Below are 25,329 nucleotides of genomic sequence, written 5' to 3'. Positions count from 1 at the left end.
TCCAAATGAAGTTCTTAATGCATATTACTAATCAAAAAAATAAGTTTTGATATATTTATTGTATCAAGCTTACAAAATATCTTCATGGAACATATTTACTCTGATGATTTTTGGCATAAAAGAAAAATCAATGATTTTGACACACACAATGTATTTTTGGCTATTGCTACAATTATACCCCTGCTACTTAAGATTGTTTTTGTGGTCCATGGTCACATTTGATGGTGAAATGAAGTCAAGCCACAGATCTTCCATTAAAACAAAAGATTTTTATTTAACTTTTTCTCTGTATACTTTTTTATTATAATAAGACACTTCTCTGCTTGTACATTGCTCCCTTGAACTTAAAAATGGCAACAATTGTGTATGGGAATGTAAGTTGGGGCGGACAAACTCAGATGCATACCAATATACATACATGTGTGTATATCAAGGTTCCGATAATAAGCCATAGATGCTAGGACAGCAGTAACAACTTCAGGTACCTTGGTATAGTTAGAAGTATAATACAATCTCTGAGTATTTCAAGGAATACACATTTCTATTCATTTTTACTCAATATTGGTACATATAATGTGACCACATCAATGGTTTCAGTTTAAGAGGGATGATAAACAGCACTGGAAGCCGATGGGAGAACAGCTTCCAACGAATAAACCGACCAAGCTGTATCAGAGGACGAAACCATGCTTGGTAAAAAACGTCTGCAAGAAAAGTAAAATGAACCCATTTTAGTTCTTTTCCTTAGTAGGTAGGAAAGAAAAATATATAGCGATTTAACTTTTTTTTTTCCACAGCACTTAATCTGGATTAACATATACACACACTTGAATGTATATAATGAAATATCCTAGGTAAAATAAACATCCTAATAGTGTCAGAAAAAGGTGGGCAATTGGGACTCGTGTTCGCCCTTTCGACAAAGCGTCCCATCCTCAAAAGAACACGTTACATGTAGAGATCAGATATAAATTCACACATACTTTTTAAATGCCCTACTCACACATACATTTCATTTGAAAGCCCTACTTATTATGTCAAAGCTATTCATTAGACCAAGGCATTCCCAGAAAACAAACAAACCCCAACTTACACCATTAGGATATAGATGCTGGTCAAAATGAGGAGGGAACAATGCTTTGATCCGTTTCGTTTTAGACGTCAAGCATGTGTGGTTTCTTGTTAACCTGGGCTCAGGCTCCCTGGATGGGCAGGTTTTGTTTGACGTCAGGCATATTGCACATTGAACCAATGTCTCGTTTTGTAACACTACTCAAAAAGGGCCACAGACTCCTTGGCGTTGACTTGTGTCTCAATGAGATGACTGGTAATTGAATTGAAGCTCAGTCCGAGGATGCGAGCAGGACAGCCGCTCAAAGTTCATGAGACATGTTTTAAGGGGACTTTGGAAATACACACTGGAGGAAGAGCTTGTGTAGGTCTCATTTAATAAAAAATGGGAATTTACAATGCAGAGGGTGGTGAAAGATTCTCTACACTCCCTAGCACTGTAGCGCAATACTTGTCATGTTCAATAACCTGGAACTGCAGTATGACACCTAGTCGAATAAGATGCCCAATATACAGCTATTCATTTGGAGGAGAAAGAAAAAGAAAACATTGAACATTATTCTAAAGGACAGTTTAGGAGTTTACTGGCTTAACGTAAGTGCAAGACTTAAAAAAATCTTTAACGGATGTTCTCAAAAAAAAAAAATCTAATGAGGATCTGACATTTAAGCTAAGAGTCAATTGATTTGCTCACAACAGAAACAACCTTAAAACGATGTGATCTGTGAAGAGGAACTTTTAAAGAACCTTCACTTAGGATCACCGTCTAATAATATAAACGCATATAATGTGCACTATTAGACTACATTTCCATGCGGAGGCCAAAACAGCTAATGAAACTATTTGAAAACCCAAAGCAATGAGCAGAGAGGACTTATAACTTAACATAAGGAAAAAATACACCACATAGTTCTGAAAAGTGGGCATTACAGTGATACTCAAGGAAAAAAAAAAAAGTCATTGGTGTGATACTTGGTGGGCACAGTAGTATGTGAGTTTGAACCAAAAATGAAAGGGTTTTTATTTAAAAATGCGTTTTAATGACCTGCTTTGCAGGAGAAAAAAATATATCCTCAACTTTAAGGGTTGAAATGGAAAATTAACAACACAAAAAAGGGGGGAAACAAATCTATGATACATTCGTTCTCATTAAAACAGCAACTTCCAAAATCCAACGTGTGATGCGACTACACAAGTACATAATATCAACCTTGGCCTTTCGTATATACTTCAAGCCACAGTTCTTCACCTAACGTGCCCAGCATACACAAACTAAGCACATCTTTCTTAGGTTGATGTCATTTTGTGCTTGTATATGCGAACATAAACGGGCCATGTGTTAGAATGTGAAAGGAAATACTTCCATTAAAATGGGATGTGGTATGTAAAATCTCAAGAGATTTGTGGGATTTCCAATTAAGGGACAAAAAGCTACAAACCGAAAGAGCTGTGTGTTCATGGTCTTGGTAAGTAATTTTATGTGATAAAGTGTTAACATGTTAAGGGGGAAGAGGTTTTACACAAAAGAGTGGCCAATGATAGAGGGATGCATTTGAAAAATTTCCAAAAAAAAAAAAAAAAGCATCACTTCCTGTTCTTAGGAGAGGGCCAGTTGCCACGCCTCTCACCACGATTGCCCCCGCCATTGCCAGCTCCACCCACCGGTCCACCACCAGCACCGGGTGGACCCCTGGGGCCTCTTCCTCCACCTCCACCTCCACCTCCACCACCACCACCACCGACATTAACCCTTCTGTTCTGCCTCTCCATTCCAGGGCGCTGACTGGAGAAGCTTCTCTTGCTGGTGGCCAATTCTTTAGCGGTCATCTCCCTCTCGCCACCACCGCTGCCTCCACCACCTCTTCCCGATGGATGGTTATGGTGGTGGTGATGATGATGGTGGTGGGAGGAATAGGGTTTACCACCACCACCGCCTCCTCCACCCTCTCGTTCTCGAAACTCGGTGAAGTCACTGCTTTCGGAAGCGGTTTCCCATTCCTCGTTAGCTTGATCAGAGTTCTGGTTAGAGACGTCTGGAGATTTGGCACCCCCGGCTGGGTTATGGTTGTGATGGTGTTGAGGGTGCGACTGGGAGTTGCCCTGGTAGTGATGGTGGTGGTGGCTATTGAAATTTTGGTTTCCACCCCCAAGGTTGCTGCTGTTATTATTATTGTTAGAAGTTGCCGACACGCCGTGGTTTGCATTTGCAACCGTTGCGGTGGGAGTGCTATTGGTTTCTTGCAATGGTGAAGCAGCTTGCTGCTGTTGTCCACCTACGACTTCGATAATTCCACTGCTTCCGTTTATACGGGCTGCGTTGTCTCGCTCTTGCTTGAGTCTGCGGAACCTGGGAGGTTTGTCCTGCTGATGCTGGGATCTCCCGTGGCGTCTGCGACGAGGGGGGCGCTCAAATCCTCTGTTAGGGAAACCTCGTCCGTCGGGAGCAGACAGAGGAAGAGTCTGGTTAGGAGTGCCAGTGGAATTTGATGGAGCATTACTTGTGGACAGCGGAGCTCCAGTGCTTCCGTTCTCAGCGGACCCCTGTTGGATAGCGGTAGGCACAGAGGGATTAGGTGCGGAGGGATTTGCACTTTGACTCTGAGACTGATTCTGCTCTGCAGGTTTCTTCTTGTCACCATTACCTCCACGGCTTGAATCTTTAGAAGGTGGTGGCTGCGAGGACGTCTGTTGTTTTCGCACAGTTGCAGATTTTGCAGACCAGCCATGAGAAGCAGTGCCAGGTCCAGACCTATGTCCACCAGACACTCCCACACTGCCTCCGCTTCTATGGAGGCCTCCTCCAGGACCACCACCACCACCTCTGCCACGTCTAGATGGCACTCCCCTTGGTGTGAACACTCTTGTCTGGGAGTTCCGCATTGGAGCTGAAGAAGATGAAGGACCTGTTGTAGAGTTCTCTCCTACGGTGCCAGACTTGGTGTTCGGTCTGCGGTCTTCCTTGTCAGAGTGAGCAAGTTCGCTACCAGCACTCTCGCTCCCGGTTTCAGATCCCCGTTGTCTCCTCCTCTTTGGCACCTCTTCATATTCAGAGCCTTCGCTTCGAGTCTCACTTCGGTTCCTAGCACGTCCCGGATTTGGCTGAGAGCCTCCGTGTCCATGTCGACCGCTGCCAGATGATACCTCTCGTTTGTATTCTTGATTGGAAGGTGGATGGTGGTAGCCACTGTTGGCAACTGATCTATAGTCCCTACTGCTCCTGCCACCTGCTTTTCCACGGCTGCCACCACCTGCACTGCCAGGGTAAGTGCCTCTGTAGCCTCGTCCTCGGCCGTAGAACTCCCCTCGGCCACCACGGTTGGATCGGCTACCTCTAGATGAAGATGCATGGTAAGTCGTGCTCCCTCGTTCAGCAGAATGCTCTCTTTCCCTCCTGGACTGTGGAGCTGAAGAGCCAGAATTCTGAATGGAACTTTCTCCATTTTTGGATCCTTTACTTGTACCCCCAGTGTTACCTCGCTCCTTTCCGCCAGTTCTGGGTTTATTTGATGAGACTGCATCATCTTTCCCACTAAGTGCTGAGGAGGCTTGAGCCCCCGAGGCCGGTTCTTGTTTGGTTGCGTTCTGGCTAGTATCTTGTTCTTTATCTTTACCAGAGCCTCCAGTGATCTTTTCTCCTCCTCCTTCACCACCCTCTCTTTTCATCTCTTTAAGTACTGGTCTCTTAATAGGACCTGCCCGCTTGGCTGTGGTGCCATCTGACTGAGTAAAGGATTTGTTCTCAGACCCCTGATTTGCAGGTTCTTCAGTATTTCCACTCATTCCAGAGCCCGGACCCTTTCTGTTATGGGATGAGCCCCCACTCGCGCTACTACTACCGGGCCTTGGACCCCAGTGTGTCTCAGTTTTGTGCTCCCGACTGCGAGGGTTGGCTTTAGGGTGGTGCTGCTGCACAGAATGCTGTGGGGGCTGATTTTGCGTATGTCCCATCTTCTCCTGTTTCCTTCCTGAAGCATGAGCATGTCCATGTCCATGTCCGGTATCATGCTCAATCGGTGGTGGTATTTGATTATGTAAGGACTGTTTTCCACTACCGTCTTCTCTAGCTGAGGAAGATGACGAGGATGAACAGGAAGGGGAAAGGGACAGCTGATGGAGTGGAGGTGAAGGGTCACTCTTTTTGGGCTCCCCCCCTTTTTCTCGCTCTCTGCCATTCTCTTGCTTATGAGGATGAAGAGAGAAATGAGGGGGGTGAGCAGGAGGACCGTGGTGTTGGAGATGCGAGTTGGTCTCCAAGGCCGAGTGATCGGAACGGCCATTACGGTCATAATGGGGATGAGGATTCCCCCAGATTTGGCTCGGTTGGCTACCCTCTTGATGGCCAAAACCATGCAGTGTCCCTCCACTGCCACCCCTTTGCTGCAGGTGGGAGCCCATTCGGGACCCATTGTCAGGGTAGCTACTGTAACCTCCTCGCCCACCCATGAAGGGCTGATGATGGGCATGGTGGCCAGCACCCTGGCCCCCAACTTGAATTCCAAGAGGTGGTGGGGTTTGGTTGGATGAGCCAGATGGAGAGCTGGGTGGCTGAATGGGAGCTGTGCCTCCCTCCCGCAAAAGTACTGGAGGAGTGTCACTTCTGGAAACATTAAAAAAGAACAATGTGTCATGCTTCTGAAACAAATTAGAATTTTAATAGAAACTAATTTAATACAATAACTTTGTATTTTTTAGTATATACAATTTAAGTCAAAAGTTTACAAGCACATTGCAGAATCTTTTACCATAGTTAGAGAGATCATACAAAATGCATGCTATTTTTATTTAGTACTGACCTGAATAAGATATTTCACATAAAAGACTTTACACTGAAATACTGAATGATCCACAGCTGTTGTTTTTTAGTGATTGTTGTTCATGAGTTTTTTCCTGAACAGTTAAACTGCCCACTGTTCTCCAGGTCTAACAAATACTTTGGTTTTTCAGCATTTGCATGCATTTGAACCTTTTCCAACAGTGATTATGATTTCAAGATCAATCTTTCCACACCAAGGACAACTGAGAGACTCATATGCAACTATTACATAAAGTTCACTGCTCACTGATGTTTCAGAAGGAAACACGATGCATTAAGAGCCAGGGGTGTAAACTTTTGAACAGAATGAAGATTTCTGATTTTGCCTAAATAATTTTTCTTTTTTTAATTTAGTACTGCCCTTCAGAAGCTACGGAACATACTTAAATGTTTCCCAGGAAACAAAATTTACAAAAAGAGGTCAAATTTACCCTGATCTTCAAATTCAAAAAGTTTTCACACCTTAGATCATGTTTCTATATGGAACATCAGTAAGCATTTGAACCTCCGGTAATAGTCCCTCAGTTGTCCTCAGTGTGAAAAGATGGACCTCAAAATCATACAGTCATTGTTGGAATAGGATTCAAATACACAAAAATGCTGGAAAAAAATGTGGGACCTGAAGGATTATTTTTGGAAGAACAGCAGGCAGTTTAACTGTTCAAGACAAACAAGGGACTTGTGAACAACAATCACTTAACAAAAAACAGCTGTGGATCATTCAGGTAACAACACTGTATTAACAATTAAGCGTATGTAATCTTTTGAATGGGGTAATTTTTATAAATTCAAATATTATTTTCTCTTGTGAACTATATGTAAATGTAGGGCTGGGCGATAATTCGATAACGATAATTATCACTACATAGTTTTTTTTTTTTTTTCGATAAATTTTGCAGCCTGCACTTCCGGATGCCACACGCAGTATTTAGTTTACAGCCACAGGGCTCTACAGTGCGACCATTTCACTCGCATTTGCGACTAAAAATTAGTACGTGCGACTGTAAAAAAATATTTAGGAGCACCATGTGCGACTGACCCGATCAGCATATTTGTGTTTGCGCTCAGCGGAGCTTTTTGTTTTTGTACTCAATGTTTTTGCAACGTTGAGTAATGTATCACAGACATATCTTACCAATCCTTTCATAAATAAAGTGTAGAGAGAGTGTAAATAAGAGACTGATTGTGCAGTAAAGAGAGTGTCATTGTTTATAAGAAGTTATTATTAAGTGACTTACATTGACTGACTACAACACTATTGCCTGATTTTGTTCCATTTCGTCGTCAAAAGTAGTCTGAAACAAGTCACAACTGCGCACATCTCCATTCAAACACAGCGGTGTTTCGTTTATGAATGAAACGTACGTTTTTAAATGAATCTAATGAAATGATTCAATTTCCCATTCATAAAGACATTCACTTGCTTTATTTCCGAATGAACCATCTGTTCGAACGAATCAAAGGAATGATATGATTCAGTAATTAAATCAGTGTCTTACCGCCACCTGGTGGCAGATCTGTTCAGTTATTTAAATCTTTAATTTTTCTGTATTAATTTTTTTATTTAAAACATTAATCTCAACATGAATTTATGATTTTGATTGCACTCATGTCACCTCTGAGCCTCATTAAACATTTGAAAAGGTAAAAACAAAGGTAAAAAACAAAATTCCCCTGTAAATCACTTTTAGGAGTCAAATATTACCTCGTAATAGGAAGGCACATTTTTTATCAGAGTTTTAGAATGTGTTCATTAACTAGAATTAGAATGTGCGCCTAAATTTTTTAAGTTAGGAGCACAAGCGCTCCTAGCAAGAAAAGCAAGCATAGAGCCCTGAGCTATTATTTTTTTATTTATATTTATATTTTTATATTTATACAAAATGTGTTAAATCAGCTGCACAAAGGGATTGGCATGCTGAAAAGATTTGTCTATTCTTATTTTTGTTGAATGATAAATATCATTAAAATGCATTTACAGTCAGAACCATGTTACAAGTGTTGTATCATATTACACTTATTTTTTTATAAAAACGTTTTATATATTCTATTAATACAGGGTACCCCCAGCATCCTCCAAATGAAATTCAAGGCTTTTTAAGACCTTTTTAATACCATTTCAAATGAAATTCAATGCCAACTTCGTACCCATTCCGACAGAAGTATGAGGGGAAAATGTCAAATCTGTATAAATTTTGAACCCTAGAAAATAATTATGTACAAGTGGGCTACTTGAATTAAATTAAACATTTTATTTAAATTATCAGTTATATTTAATACATACGCAACAGCGTAACACACATTTGATTTGTAATAAACAAATAAATTTGAACTTCGCAGCTCTGCTGCCTTGGCTGCAATTTTTTCAATACACAAATATCAAGCAAGTAATTTTATTTCACTATTTGGTGTATCTGCAGAATTTTTAAATATCAATTTAAGGCAATTTATGACCCTTTTTGAGAGCTGCACAAGTAAAATGAACAGTATGAGTAGGATTGGACAGTGTAATGTAGAATATTCAGCAATAAAATGGCATGATTTATAATTCAGATACAGGTACACACAAAAACAAAATAGCTTATACAATGCCATTTCAGCCTTTATACCATTAAAAGGGATAAATTGAGTATATAGTTTATTTCTATATTTAAAACATAAATATTACTGTCTTAATTGTTTAGATATTGAGAAAGCACATTAACTTCTTTCACATTTACAACTCTTTGTGGTTGCTGCATAATTTGACAAACAGCTGAAAAAATGTGGAAATAAAATGTCATTCTCCGTCACGGGGGGGCGCTTTAGGAGCGCTGAAATATTACGGTTTCCCTAGTAACGGCTGTATACAAAACAGCATTGACGCAGTTTTATCAGACATGAAATGAAAATGCCAACGACATGTTTCTGAGGACAGTCGGTTCCCTTCAGATACATTCATATAAAGACATCCGTGTGGCGTTTTGACCTTAAAACGTGCAGTACCTATGTTTTTATTCAATGACATCATTGCCTTTTGAAGTATAATCCAGCCCTATCGCGATTCTCGTCTTTCCCTCCCCAAATGTTAGACCTCCTAAATTATAATTGACATTTCTTATGCTATTTAACATATTTAAAACGTTTAATGGCCTTAAATTTGATACAACTAAATTGAGGAGTTTTTGGACCTGGCAGGAGCCCTCTAACTTACTTTACGATAGCCCGTCTGGCTGGCAGTTCACTTTATTGTAAAACTGTAACGTTAAATGGTGGAAGAGATTTGCCGTGCTTCCACAGTTTGATACAGCTGATTTATAACATTCCCTGCAGATGGGCTGTTTTTGCTGCTCATAGGAAATTTTAAATCTGAACCATCTCCAGATAAGTGAACCATTGTTTTTCATTTTACTGACCAGTATGTTTTCTGTGTTGACCGGCGTTGCGTGTTCCTGTTTCCTTCTGTTTCGCGCAGAACCCGCACGCGCATGTGTGGCCTCAAACCATATCGATATGAAAGATATTGGATAATCCCGCATCGCGTTGGGGAATCATATACATATATCCCCAGAACTCGATTTTCCGCCCAGTCCTACCTAGTAACCATAGTAACGGGTGCGCACGCTTTCGCGCTTTCTGCTATGACGTGGAGCGCGAGGTGCACTCAGCTTTACGCTGCATGAATTTTTAATTAACCTACATTAGTAACAGTTAATTTTGTTACGGTATGATCTTAATCCTAGGAAAGGCAAAAATAAATAAAATAAGACCTTTGTAATGAAATCCAAGACTTCGCATACCAAATTCAAGGCTTTTAAGGCCTTAATTTGAGATTATCAAATTTAAGACTTTTTCAATGCTTTTAAGACCCCGTGGGTACCCTGTAATATTAATAATATTGTATTCTATTGATGCTGATTTTACTAGTAATATTCTAATCTGTATTCTACCTCAATTGATCATTGAGTACGTTTACATGGACAACAATATTCCGATTTTAATGCGATTACGACAATACTCTGATTATGAAGCAACCATGTAAACTGGTATTTTTGATTAATTTAATCCGACTAAAGTCATAATTGAAGTAAATACAAATCGAATTAAGACAGGTGGAGTATTCCTATTTTAGTCGCATTATAGAAGACATGTACACACCTTAATCACACTATTCTCCTTGTGTAGGACTTTTCGCCATATTTTGTGACAGGATACACACTAATGCTGCGTTCCAGGCAGGTTTTTGAGCTCGTAAATCACATCTTCAAACCACGACTCAGGACTTTAGCGTTCCAGGCAAGTCACACCAAGCATTTATTATTTTTATATTATTAATAATTTGATTGCAACGTTATGTTGTCCTAAACTCTATTTTCCCACCGTGTGCCACTTGCATAAACACTGCACCCCTAGAGGCTTTATTGTTGTTTCGCGGGCTATGTCACCTCAGAACTCAGAACTGGGAGTACGTCGATCTAGTACGAGTTCACGGGTGGGAATTCACGGGTTTGACTGCCTTTCCAGTGCACTTTCACAGGTAGAAGTTATGGAAAAACACGGGTAACGGGTTGCCTGGAACGCTGCATAACGTTCTCAGTTGGTCGCACGTGCATATGCTTTGATTTCTTTTTTTTTTTTTTTGCTACAACATGCGATTAATCAATGCTCATTGCTGATAAATAGTTTGTCTGTTATCATAATTTATAGTTTTATGAAAACGTATTTAACATTCAGCCCGTTCTTTTTCATTAGTATTATTTGTGATTTTAATTTTGTGAACGGGATTTCCGCTTTTGGAATGTCTTAGGATGCTTTTCACGTATACTTTCGAATTCATGATCTTGGTTTTGCTTACATATATAGGCTCCACCTATCAATTTTAAGATTAAAACAAATTCTTAAAAGATGGATTTGTTATTTTTAATTAAACAGCATAACAATAATAAAATAAAACTAGTTTATATAGCATTTATTAACAAAAACTAATAAGACGAGGAATGGACTCCATCGCATGCTGTGTTATATTCCGACTAAACACTTTATTACAGGGCGCGCAAACACTGAGCAATCAAATTAATTAATAAAAAATATAAATGAAAGCCTCCAAAGCGTAATGTGAGGTAAACGGCAAAGATAACAGGGTTTTCAAAATGAAAACAAACAAAAAAAGTAAAACTAAACTGGCTTTCGGTGACTGTGCTTGCGTGTGTGTTTTTTTTTTTTCCCTAAAATCTGACTGGCTCTGAAACGCTCGCTGTATGGAGCAGACGCTTTGGAGCAGCACAGCATGCACTCACACAAATGCGACCACGGCAAATTTTAACTCACACATTCTAAAATATCTGTTGCATATGTCCAGTGCCACTTCAAGCTTTTTGTAAAATTAAAACCGAAACATCCAAAAGTCTATAAGGAAGATGAACTGTCGCGTGTGGACCTAATGATGTGTGTCATTAATCGATCTATGCACTATAACATGTAAAACGGGAACATGAAAGGAATATTCTAAAAGCAACTCATGTAAACACCTTAATCATATTATTGTCTTATTCAGAATAAGGTCATTAATTAGATTACTGGTGTCCATGTAAACGTAGTCATTGTTTGGAAAGTATTTGTCATGTTCTGACAATAAGCCATAAATAATAATTAACTGTCAGGTTTTTCTTTCATTCAGGAGTAAAAATCTGCATTTAAAATTGATAGATTTAAAGATTAGACATTTATCGTGATAATTATCGATATCGACTGATATGAAAAAAGTTATTGTGATAATTTTTTTTGCCATATCGCCCAGCCCTATGTAAATGTAATATCTTATTCAGGTCAGTACTAAATAAAAAATAACGTATTTTATATGATCCCTCTTATTTTGGTAAAATAATTAACATTTTGCAGATTCTGCAAGGTGTATGTAAACTGTTTGAAATGGTTTCTTGTTACCTTTGACCTTTGCCAGCCTCCTCTTCCTCAACAGCTTTCTGCCGTAATGGGGAGCTTCGACCTCGACCCTCAGTACCCCCTGGAAAAACATCTGGTCCCCAGGCCAGTTTGGGATCCATTGGAGGTGTACCACGATGTGGATGAGGAGGTCCACCATGCTGCTGCCGATCAAAGGGATCTGACCCAGAGCCACCTGAATCAGAACGTTCTCGACTCATCATCCCTAAAACATAAAAGCCCTCATTAACTCTGGAAAACAAGACTGTCTGACTAATGGTTCACAGCTGATCTCAGTTATTTACTAACCAGAAGGATGCATGCTGGGACTGTAGTAGTCCATGGGCGGGGGACGTCCCTGTATCATTCGGGGGTCCATGTAGGGCATCATCATCCAGCGGGGATCAAAGTTCATAGGCAGAGGTGGAGGACGTCCCATTGAGCCAGGGGGGTAAAGGGTTGGCTGTTTGGGCCCAGACTGTGGTGTGGCACCTGGAGAGGGGCCCTGCTGATTCTGAGGCTGAGACTGGAGCTGATTTTGGGCAACCTGGTTATGTTGCTGCTGCTGCTGCCACTGCTGCTGCTGTTTGAGAAGTTGCTCCTGTCCACAAAAGATACAGGCCACATTTTATTTATGTTGGTTAAACGTTTATCTCAGTATAGAGATGTATGTTTGTTAGTATGATAAAAGATAAAATATGCTCTTTACATTTTTACTTGGGTATTAGGGATGTAACGGTATTATCAATATTGTGGTATTGTAATAGCATCATGGTCACTTTTTCTGGGAAAAAGTGTAGTGTTTAAAATATGTATGTATTAAATATGTTAACTTCTTATTCTAACATAAAAGGTCTTTAAACTTGTGTTTTTGGGCCATTATGCTTCTTCACAATATCTGTCAAACGAACTAAAGCTGAAAACACAATATGGCTTAATCCCTTTATCAAGTGTGTTTTCGCTGCGCATTTCAAAGCAAAGTGCCCACTTCTTTCAGACAATCAGCTCATGATCCGGTGTTTTCCGCACCTCAGAACGTCTACGTTTACAGTAAATGAATGCTGTAAACTCGTTTACTGCATGTAATTTGAGTTTAACGCATGGTTGGGAATGCAATGGCCACCTGTTGAGCTTTATTTTCGCAGCAGATGATTACAGCATTTCACTAGATTTGTAGTGAGACGCATTTTTGTAAGGCTGTTTTAGCTGAAGCTGGAGTTTTCCTACAAAATAAAAGCTTTACTGCCATCAAAATAAAAGTTTAAAAGTGCAGTATGAATTTCTGACAGCTAGCTGTTTAAATGGGGAATATTACTACAGTCCAAATTCAAAATGTCTCTTAAAAATGTAGAAATTATAAGGTATTGTAATTTCCCTACTGTAGTGTAAAGCAAAAATAAGCATATGAAATATTAATTTTTTATTTTGCAGTGCAATTGTTTTCAATATATGACTATTACGGTCATTGTTATTATTATTTTTGAATTTGTTTGGCTTCCTATAACTAGCCTGGGTTTTCCCATGCTGCCTTGCGCACAGCACGATTTTATTCACGCTGCTAGGCAGCCTGGAGTCCATGGACCAAATTTTCACCTCAGATGGGGAACCAATCACAGAACGGGGAGGGAGCAGCAAGACGATGATGCCTTCTACACAACTCACCGAAGCAGTTTGTTTATAACTATGGATCCAGCATGGCAGCAGACGCGAAGTTATCTTTCGATGCAGCCTTACACCGTGTCTACACCGGACACGACAGTTGTAGCTATGAGCTACGCACAGGCGCATTTGATAGACATGCGTAGCGCCCAATAAACGGCTCTGGGCATTCGTAAACCTCGCCTCAAATACGAGAAAATGAACATGTGGTTCCCAGACCACGAATCATGACATTGTCATGACTAGGGGTGGGTATCGTTTGAATTTTATCGATTTCGATTCCGATTCCGATTCCACTTATCGATTCCGATTCTTTTCGATTCCCAGTTTCGATTCCGATTTAGTAAAAAAAAAAACAACAAACACAAAAGTCAAACATTAATATATTAAACATGTTTATTTTCAGTGCTAGCTTGCAACATATTATTTTATTACAGGGGTTCTCAACCTTTTTTATATCAGGGCCCCCTTCTTCTCGGGTCAATTTTGCAAGGCCCCCCTATGCCTGACACAGAGCCATATAAAAAGATTTCTTTTTATATGGCTCTGGCCTGACATTTCCTCTAAAGTGTTTATTTTTGAAACTTTTTTTATTAACCTAAACATTTGTTTTGCCTTTTTATTTTTCTCCTGCATGTTATAAAAAAAAAAAAATCAAACAAACTTTAAATTAAAGCTATACTTTTGAATTTAAAAGAAAATCCTCTGCTCTAACTTTTTAACATGAATACACACATACAGATTTAAAGCACCTAAATTATTTAATTCAGACATTCTTCACAACTTCAGAGTACTCTTTCTTGTGACTGAAGTGACTGAATATCTACTGTTTGTATTTATTATAAAATAAACATATAAATGAAAAATACAGTAAATACATTGTAAATCTGTTTATGCTGGTGCTCATATGTGCTTAAACACCACTGACCCTTACAAGATCCACCTCTATGGGTAAGCATTCATTATAAAAAAAACTCACAGGACATTCATTTTGAAAACTATGCAAATATTTTGAAATTTCACGCAAAAATACTATGGATCAGAGCACCGAAAGCATGAATAGTTTGTGAATCAACAGCGGACGTATGCATGCCTAATGTACGACTCCGATACAAGAATGAATACATTAGGCACGCGCGAGTTCGTTACTATTACTCTGGTCATCTTTGCCTTCACATTACCGGGAGGGTTTGTTTCATGCAGCCAAGAGATAAAGTAGATACCTGTCTTCCCGCGGGGGTATAAGTGACTTATGTGGGCTTTTGCGGGACGAAATAACATATATTCCTTCTGGAGTGGGCGGGCGCAGGACTAAAATCCGTCCCTTGCAGATCTCTAAGATGAAGTTTGCGTGCAGCGGTAGATTTGTCTTCGGTTTTTACAAAGCGTAGACACACTTTTAAACGCTTACCGTGATCCATCTTTTCGACTGATGTTTACATTACCACGTAAAGTCCTGGCAGATTGCACGCGCGGAAGGTCCTGGCAGATCACTAGATGAAAAAAATGCAACCAGGAATCGAAACGAGGAATCGAAATTTTAATATTATAACAAGTATCCGATTCTTTATCTTAAGTATCCGATTCCAGAATCGGAATCGATTTTCGATTCCCAACCCTAGTCATGACGTGGTTTGGCATTAGCCAGGCTATCCTATAACACCAGTGTGAATGTAATTTAGACAGACTTTTTTTCTGACTTAAGTTTCTTAGTTAAGAAGATGGGTTGGAGCTCTTAATTTTGAACTCTCAAAGAGCATTAGATAGAAAAATTTTACTTTAAAATGTCTTTTTTCAATTCTTAACTGTCTTTTATTTTCAAATGTTATCATATTGTGATGTTTTGATACATCCCTATCGGGTTTGAAAGTGGTTTACTCCTATTAAAAGAATCTACTTAAGTCCTCTATGAAAATAAGGTCACACCTCAGTTATATGTTTCTACTCTAAAAATTCTATTTCTATCTTATTAACTGAAGCAATTATTGTGAAAGTCACAATGAGAGAATTTATAATATACACTACCTGTCAAAAGTTTGGACACACTTCCTCATTCTCTTTGATGGGGAAGTGTCCAAACTTTTGTCTGGTAGTGTATATTGATTAATGAATCAGTGTTGTTTTCGTCAGCGATGACGATGACGAAATCATTTCGTTGACGCCACTTTTTTTCATGACGATAATGAGACGATGACGAGATAAAAATGGCTCGTTGATGACTAAAACATGACGAGACGTGTGTGAGTTTTCGTTGACGAGACGAGAATAGACGAAAATGTTAGTGGGTGGTCCGTCAGACGTTTAAAGTGCATGACATTTCTGCTTATTGTGCATGCCAATTAAAACCGAAAAAGTATCTGCCGCTATGGCAAGCCGTTTTAGCATTAAAGACTCTTTGCCATACTAGTATGGCAAGCCGTTTTAGCATTCTATCCTTGTTTGGTTACGCTCAACACGTCACATTGTTGTCACTCAGACAGACAGACGATTAACCATGATGGCGGCAGTTTGCACACAGGGTGGTCTCAAACGGTGAGAGGACCTATGGGTGTATTTCAAATATGTGTCTTTTATGTCTGAAACCATTCCTTCATTATTGTAATTATTGGTAAAAATAGTCGATCCGGAAGCTCACATTGTGTTGAACTATAGATCTGCTATTTTCACAACTTATAAGTGACACTACCAAACAGCAAAATACTTGACCAAAAATAATGACCTACATTAATTTGTTAAAAGACTTTTTCCCCTTTTTTTGACTAAAACTAGACTAAAACCTTTTTGACTTTTCGTCGACTAAAACTGGACTAAAACTATCACATTTAGAAGTGACTAAAATTTGACAAACTAATAAGCATTTTAGTCCAAAAGACTAAGACTAAATCTAAGATGGTTGTCAAAAACAACACTGTAATGAATATGATTTTCTATATTCCAAGACAAAACATACCTGTTGTTGCCTCTGAAAACGAGGAGGAAGTGATTTCTGATACTTGGAAAAGCCCTGCCCAGATGGACCACTTCCTTGCCGTCCTGTTCCACCGACATTTTCAACTACCTTCACTGTGTCATCTCCACCTCTAGTGCGGATATGCACCACAGGTTCCTCCTTGGCATCTCCAGGCACTGGGACATCCGGGGTTTGTGGATGCTGGGTGGGTTGAGGCTGCAAAGCCTGCTGAGACTCTGAATGAAGAGAAAATGATACAATCATACACATTACATTGACAATTATTAAAAACAAATACAAATTCACCAAGAAAAGTCCACCAAGTGTCAGAACGATAAAGAAATACATCCAGCCCATTCAAACAAAAGCACTAGACATGCTTCACTGTAACTATTTATGGAAAACTAACCAGTGTTGGAGTCATGACTGCTGTTGCTGCCAGCCCGCTGTCTGTTATTAATATTCAACCCTAGTGTTGCGCCGCTTCCCTGAGCGGATGATAGAGGAGGCTCTTCAATGTCCACACAGGGCGATGGTGGCTGACTGACATTGGGAGATGAACCAGGTGCAGACAAGGAAGGACTAGGACTGTTGGTGGGAGCATCACTGGGGCTGCTGGGTTTCATAGTCTGTTGCTGCTGCTGTTTTTCATCAAGTCTTTTCAGCTTCTCCGCACAGGCAGCACGGCGCTCCTCCTGCATCCTCCGCTCCTCCTCTTCACGCCTCCGACGGGCACGCTCTACCGCAGCAGATATCTCAGTCGACGACTGCTTCCTCCGTTGCCGCCATGTCTCATCCTCATCCTCACCCTGTTGCTGGGGATGCAGGGCGTTGGAGGGAGGAGGGGTCAGCCCACCAGGCAATGCCCCCGCCTGCTGCTGTGCCTGGGCACCACTGGGCTTCTGGGGGGCTAGGATGGGGCCTGAGATGGGCGACTGGTTCGAAAGCCGGTCCTGTTGACAGAAGGCGGGTTATTAACTCAAGTTCACCGACACGACCACAATCTCCATTATCTCCGACATGCTTTTGCTAGTGCTTCATGTCGTATCCGTCCTATTTCTTGGACTCTTTCCCCATGTACCTGGCGGTAGTAGGAGTAGGGCCCTTGTACAAGAAGTGGACCTGGTGGGGGGGAAGGCTGCTCCCTTGGGCCACCTATTCCAGGCCTATGCCCCTGCATAGGGGTACATCTATCAATCAGTGAGTCATCCAGGAAACACAACAAGCATGTTCCTGTCCTCACAGTGACTGCACATTATTTGCCAAAGGCCAGTGGTACCAAGGGCTTGCACCTGGATGGAGAGATGAGATTCGTACCTGATAAGATCCTGCGTTTGCTTGAGTGCTCCAGTCGCTTCCACCCTCCTCGGCCCAGCCTGGCTTGCTGGAGGGGGACACGGAGCCATCTTCAGCAGAGGAAGGAGGGCGTGAATCCCCTCCACTGTCGGATGCCCGGGAACGTGACACAGGTGCAGGTCCATCTTGGGATCTCTGCTGCTCCCTTGACTCCCTGTTACAACAGAATATAATAAAGTGTTAAAAATAACTTTAATTACAGAGTTCATACAGATACTGTAAAATAAAATTCCAAGGACTTTTCAAGCAATACTTCTTGGATTTTTGGAGTCCTCCTCTATTTTTTCTTTGTTTTGTTTTTATAATTGTACTTATTATACTTAAGGGTGTGATGTTTTCTACTGTTTAGGAAAAAAATAAGAAAAAAAGATTCACAAAATCACTCAGAAATCCTGATTTGAAACAAAGGATTTGCCATACATGATCCAAAGTCCCAAACTGAATCAAATGATTTGCAAACCTGCATCAAAGTCCCAATCTAAATCAAGTTCAGATCTAAAGCAAAAGATTCGCAAACCCGCTCTGAAGTTCTGTTCTAAATTAAATGATTCACAATCCATGCTCTAAAATCCTGACCTGAATAACTATTCGCGAACCATCATTTCAGATAGAGAAATCACAAATCATTTTGGAACTGTGTATCGCAAGTTTTTGATCTGAATCATTCAATTCACAAAATGATTCACAACCCTGTTCTAATCTAAAACTAATGATTTGCAATCCTGCTCCGAAGTCCCGATCTAAATCAAATTATTTGCAATACAAGGTTTCAAAGTCCTGATATGAAACAAATGATTTGCGATAAGCAATCCGATTGGAGCACTTCGAAACAGTGAATCATTTTGAGATGCAGTGGTTTAACTGATCTGAGTTGCAAAAAGCTCTGTTTCACCCATCACTACCTGATTTTTAAACTGATTACAAGCGATGTTGAAAACTGAAAATGAACGGCTATGAATTGTAAAAGTGAATTGCTTGAAATTAATGAGTTTGAATCAGAGAGGTTCCAGCATAAATGACTCACTCAGTTGTTTCGGTTCATCTATAGTCCTAGCCCTGTTTACAAGACATTGTCAGTACTACTTCTGGCTAAGCTCACTAGTTCTCTGACATTGAATGAAATAAGCAAAAAGGGTATGTATTTTGAAATGCATCAATGTTGTGTAAAAAGATGTGTTTATTGAAAAAAAAAAAAAAAAACTTATTTTATAGATAAAGTATTTCAATAATTCAAGCACTTTTCCAAGTACCTCTTTAGGAGTTCTGCTATTTTCAAGGGTTTTCCAGGGCTTCAATTTCAAAAAGTCAAATCCAAGTACTTCAAGAACTTTAAGCACCTTGTAATTAACCATAATTAACCAACCAAAAGGAAAACATTTCAGAAATGCTTACCGGGTTCCATTTTTGTTTTCAGTCCGTTCCTCTTCCCCATCATCCTCTCCTTCATCATCACTGAACTTCAACTTTGCGGAGTAGTCAATTTCCTCCTGTGCTCCTGAAAACAAAGCAACATTCGGCCGCTGTCATTTATTAAACAACCACAAAATACACAGTCTCCTGATAGGCAAGTTACCCAATTATTCCATTCTTAATGTGCCATTAGAGAACAGAATACACAGCAATTGAAAGCTTTCCTCTTACCAGCCCAGCCCTCATCTCCATCATGGTCCAGCTCATCCAGCTCCTTCAGGTCATCCTGTTTGAGGATGGATGGGCGTTTTACCACTTCACCCCGGGGGCCAACAGGGGGCCTCCCATCTTGCCCTCCTCCACCCTGGGACCGAGAAAATCTGGCAAGAAGTAGCAGTCAGAAAAAAGTTAGGAAAGCCAATTGGATGAGTGTGGAAATAAATATTAGGATTTGAATTTTTACTCAATTGAATGCATATGAAGATTCTTACCTAGGGGCCTCATTTGGGGGTGGGTACCTGTAAGGTCCTTGCGGACCATAAGGTGGTGGGAAGGGCAGATACGGTGCATACATCTAGAGAACAAACAAATTGAACTTGTGAAACTACGACAACTTCTACAAATGGGCCAAAAAGAAATGTTGCAAAACTTACGAAGGGAGGCATGATGCCTCTATAAGCCTGGAACTGCGGGCCAATGGGTGGCTGGGGGAGGGGAAGTGCGGGGTTGCCGGTTGGGGAAGTTCTAGGCGGCCCATGAGAAGATGCATTCTGCTGTGGGATGGGAGGGGCCCCAGCAGCACCCTCCATCACCATGGCTCCCCCAGCACCGCCCTCCGCAACTGCCTCCCCAGCCAGGGTGGGTGCCAATGCCCGGCCCCCACCATCCCGCCAGCTTGTTACGTCTGGAACAGAAAGCAGCAAATTATTCAATCAAAAGAGCACATGTGAAACAATACGAATCAGAAGCACTAACATCAGAATATAATAGGGCTGGGTATTGTGACCAACTCGGCGATTCGTTTCGATTCTTATTTTTATGGTTTCGATTCGATTCGATTCGATATCGATTAGCTATCAATATTTCATTTAAAATGTTAGTTTTGCAGACATGGGATCCATATTTTGATATAAATGCTGGTAACTGAAACTCTCCTACTTAAGTTTATTACTGAAATACACATCTACATTAATAATAGGGTGCACACAATTATTAATTTTAAACAACTTTTATTTTAAATGAACACTGTAACAAGAAGTCATAAATATGTGCATCCATTGTACACCATGTAAACAAACTGTAAAATGCACATTACTGTAAAAAAATAAAAAGACTGTAAATGCGCAACAGCGAAATCTATTAAGAACTTCAAACATGTTTAAGAAATAAAACATTTTTCTAAATTCAAAACGTTCAAAACAGGCCAATCATAATACAAAACATTCTAACTGTCCATTAAACTAACAGTTCTTAACTACAGCCTAATCATTTTTGATCACCAGATTTTTCTGCAAAAAAAGCAGCTGATGGTGACACCTTCAGGACGAGAGGTGAATATTCATATCCTCTTACGTGAAGCTGAAGCACGCGCATTAAGAATCGATTCAGGGATTTCCCGAATCGATATTGTTGCGTTAAATTGAAGATCGATTAAAATCGGAGAATCGATATTTTTTTACCCAGCCCTAGAATATAACAACAGTTATTAAAAATAAGAGAAGGGCTATCATGCTTACTTTGGGGGCGGAGGCTTGGTCCTGGCCCATACCACTGATCTGCAGTGGCCTGTTCTTTGCCAACTTTGTCCTGGTCTCCAGCCGCCTGCAGGGTGGGAAATTCCTCGCGAGAGAATGGCGACGGTTGGTTTGATCCCTTTCCACCTGTGAAGAAAGCAAAGGGAATTGAGTAACCTTGATCTACAAAAAAAGATCCTGGATTACAAACGTCACATCTAATGTCTACTCATAACACGATGAAACACAAAGATTGAAGGATTAGTTAGATAGTTAGATGTTCATGTCTTTCTTTATTTAATCGAAAAGAAATTAAGGTTTTTGAGGAAAGCATTCCAGGATTTTTCTCCATACAGTAGACTTCATTGGGTATCAACACGTTAAAGGTCTAAATTGCATTTTCAATGCAGCTTTAAAGGGCTCTACACAATCCCAGCCGAGGAATAAAGAACATATCTAGTGATTTTTGAAAATGCATGCCTTGCACTAGCTCTAAGATGCACATCTACATCTTCACGCATTACTTAATCATGTTGAAAAGGTCACGCACGATTAGTTTTTCATCTGTGTATTTTGATTCAAAAAGGTAGGGTAGGTCCTCCAACTTCAAAATGTCCGACATCGTTGTTGTACTTTTTTCTGTAAAGGGCGTTTGACTTTCTTGGCATGTTTGGTTTGTAAACACTGGGTCGCCTACATTACGCGTGACCGTTCCAACATGACAACATGAGTTTAAGTTAGTGCAAGGCTAGCTTTTGTAGTTAAAAAGTATATGAATTTGTTTTTTTAGAAAATGACAGACCGTTTTGCTAGGCAAGTCCCTTATTCCTCGGCTGGGATTGTGCAGAGCGCTTTGAAGCTGCATTGAAACTGCAATTTGATCCTTCGAGCCGCTGATCTACATTGAAGTCCACTATATGGAGAAAACTCCTGGATGTTTTCCTCAAAAACCTTCATTTCTCTTCGACTTAAGAAAGAAATACATGAATATCTTGGATGAGATGGGGGTGAGTAAATTATCAGGACATTTTTATTCTGGAAATGAACTATTCCTTTAAAAGCAAAAGTTTTACAGCAAGTGTCCACTGATATTTTGGACTTAAACAACTATAACTTTACATTTCCTAATATTCCTTATTAAGAAATATAGTAGGGATGCACCGAAATGAAAATTCTTGGCCGAAACCGAAAACCGAAAAAGAGGAAACCAAGGCCGAAAACCAAAACCCCGAAAGAATTATGGCAATTATTAGTACCATTGCATTTGTGGCTATGACTGTGTACTAATCTTACTAAAATCAAGGCATTGCAATTGCATAAATTAATAAAGTTTCAAAGAATAAATCAATTATATTAATTTAAACAATTATTATCAATCAAGTATTATATTACTTAAATAACATATACATATATTTTACTGCCTTTGTTTAAATAGTTTAATAGTTTAAATTTTTACAACACATTATCTTGTGGATCCATCAGTTCACATCACAACTCTACATGTTTCTCTTCCAGCAGGAGGTAGTATACAAAGCAGCGCAGCAAATGACTTTGAAACGTGCAGCGCTCAATTTATTCAATGGATAGCCTTTTGAAGTTCTTGTCTTTCAGTCCCCACATTTAAGACCACCTGAAATCATAATTAAGACTTTCTTAACCCCTAATAACACTGCAGTCATCAATGAAAAATTAAGAGCTTTATTTCAAGAACCGACTTTCAAAAACAAACCTTACACAAAATACGTTTCTTTTTATTTTTTTCCCACCATGTTCAGGGCACAAGAAAAATATTAGGGAACTAAATTAATATCAGCATATGAAGTACAATCGTCTCTCATTCACTGTCTCACTTTAACATATTGCGCAGTTTTTTGCTTGTGTGATATCCATTGTCTCACCTCCATGGTTTAAAACATAAATATTTATAAAAATACAGTATATAGAAAAGACATATCTTTAAAATATTGTGACGTAACACCAACTTAAGCCATTGTTTTTCACTCACTGAAAGCTACATCTGTCTCGATCTCTGCTCTCATCACTGTCTGTGCGCACGACTGCAGACACACCCCCTCTTGAACTTTCGGCATTCAAGTTTTGCAAATCGCTATCCGTGGGTCTTTCTCAGATATACTGATATACGTCCACACCGCAGATGTGTTGCTTCAGACAAGCACGTGCAGGCTGCGGTTTCTGTTTGCGTCAACATACTGTTTTGGCCGTGTTGTTTCGGTGATAAAAGTCTTTCGGCCGAAAACCGAAAATGCACTTTTGGGCCATTTTCGGCCGAAAGTTTTCTGTGGCCGAATATTTGGTGCATCCCTAAAATACAGCTATTAGTCCTAATTCAACCAATGTTCGATTTCAAATGTTCAGTTCATCACCCTAATTTAAACACTCACTAATTTTGATTTAATTAAAAAATTAAAAAAGTTATATAATGAAACGCCAAAAGTTACATTTTTTTTATAGGCAACTCTTTTTCTACTTTCAAATTGTAGACTGCCAATCTCAGGTTTTTTGGTTGGTTGATTAACACTATACACACATTGAGTTCTCAGCTGCATGCATGTTTTTGGCACTGTCTCTTACCATCTCCTTGTACTCCATGTGTAACACCGGCCGGAGCCCAGGACCTTGGCCCTGCGGCTAGAGCTTGAGTTGGGGCCTAAGAGACATACAGGATTGTCAAGAACCAAACCACATGCCAGTGTATCAAAAAAATGAATTATTAAATAAAGACATCAATTAATTAAATGTAAATGTATGCTGAAAAATCCTGAGTTACTTGACTTTAAACATGTTCACTGGTATATGTCTTGTCATACAACAACTACAGCCGTAAGGTGCAGGCTTCATTAGCTCAGACTTGTTGGAAAACATGCATAATTTAGGAGATTTTTCATGGCACCTCTTGAGCTGGGGGTGTTCTCGGCACGCTCGGCGCAGACGTCTGTGAGACCACAGGCGGCTGCGACTCCGGCTGCGCTGCTGACAATACATCGGTACTACGAGAAAAAAAATCAAAACATAAACAACAGACATTAGATGGCAGGCATGGGCATGCACCCAATCAGATTGTATTTACAGACAGCAGAAGGTGGAAGGTCTCCAAAGACAATTATGCTTTTGCCAGAGTTTTCTACAGTCCAATCAGAACCAGACTTGATGTGATTTATCTCTACAAACCAACTGATTTAAACATCTGAGAGGTCCATAATAAAAACAGTATGCCGTTAGAGCACACTGACAGTTAATCTTAGCATTGTTGAGTATTTCTTGACAGTGCAGACAGTAATATTGATGGTGATAGAACTGGTAGAGTTTAATATTTATTATGTATTGAGGTACACAGAGAATACCATGATGCAATGTAGCTCCTTCAGAATGGTGAACACATCTCACCTCTTTGGGTCTGCTTGTTCCTTGTTTGCCCATCCTGTGCCGTCTTTGGGAACGAGGGTGACGTTGGGGTCGTTGCCTTTGTTCTCCGCCTTCAAACTAGGCAAGTTGGCAGGGGGGGGCATGCGCCGTGCAGAGGCAACTTTACCAAGAGACTGTAAGCCATGACGAGGGGCAACTGAAAGTAGGAGAGCGACAGGAAGAGTAAATAAACAAGCCCAGAAACTTAACACCGTCTTGAGGGACACAGCCTGAGACTAAGCAGGAGAGACTGCGGCATGTGCGAGACCATCAAACTCCTTCATCCATTATGGCTTAGGAATGCTTGGCTGGTCAGTAAAAGGAGCAAAACTATCTTATGTGGATTTGTTTCAAGTGGTTGACTCGAAATTGACTTGAGGTCAAAAATCCCACTTTAACACTCTCACGGCAGACTTGGCCAATGCAAAATAGGTTGAGCATTGCACAGAGAAGTCCTTGGCGGATTCAGAAGCTGAAAAACACATCTGTCCTGACTCTCAATCCCCTATTTGTTTCGTGGAGCCAAGCGGCCTGGAGTGCTGGGAGAATTGTGTTTTGGAAAACAGGGACAGCTGCTTAGACTTGGTAGTTTAGCTACTGAATAAAACATAAGCTGGGAAAACGACGATCACAAGAAGAACTCTGTCTTGGGCGAGACCTCAAAAGTTCAGCAAGCTGCCCTGGACAATGCTGACACAACTGGAAACTGTTTAAATAACACTAGAGTGGGATTTTGAAACATAGAATTCAGTGAACATGAATCAGCTTTGTTTCAGAAAGCCCAGATAGATTATGTTCTTAGATTGCACACTGTAAAGGACTGCATTGTCCTAATATGCAACAGCTGTATTACACAGTTGTGGCATAAACAGATAAGCTCCATCAGTCCTATCGGCACAGCAGCTAACACCTCCTGCTAATACATGAAGAGTCTTGCAGTGGAAACCCAGGGTGTATGATTTCTGAGATGCACAAAACACAGATTGAATCACAGA

The 25,329-nt window shown here is 40.2% G+C and overlaps 1 protein-coding gene across 1 annotated transcript; it reads right to left on the bottom strand.

The window, feature by feature from the left end:
- Positions 1-1,700: 1,700 nt before the first annotated feature.
- LOC141289621 (protein PRRC2A-like) lies at positions 1,701-24,486 on the bottom strand. The gene is made up of 14 exons (XM_073821774.1): positions 24,317-24,486; positions 23,823-23,919; positions 23,504-23,579; positions 20,915-21,058; positions 19,832-20,082; positions 19,670-19,752; positions 19,410-19,558; positions 19,161-19,263; positions 17,730-17,922; positions 16,822-17,365; positions 16,413-16,648; positions 12,113-12,404; positions 11,807-12,029; positions 1,701-5,668 (listed from the first exon to the last, which is right to left on the bottom strand). Exons 1-14 carry the CDS (start codon positions 24,436-24,438, stop codon positions 2,656-2,658), a joined length of 5,526 nt encoding a protein of 1,841 aa, XP_073677875.1. The 5' UTR covers positions 24,439-24,486; the 3' UTR covers positions 1,701-2,655.
- Between the last annotated feature and the right edge of the window lie 843 nt (positions 24,487-25,329).

Source organism: Garra rufa, chromosome 17 (assembly GCF_049309525.1).
Source record: "Garra rufa chromosome 17, GarRuf1.0, whole genome shotgun sequence".
NCBI lineage: Eukaryota > Metazoa > Chordata > Actinopteri > Cypriniformes > Cyprinidae > Garra > Garra rufa.
Note: the sequence above shows the minus strand (reverse complement) of the source record. Positions and strands in the feature narration are given on the sequence as shown.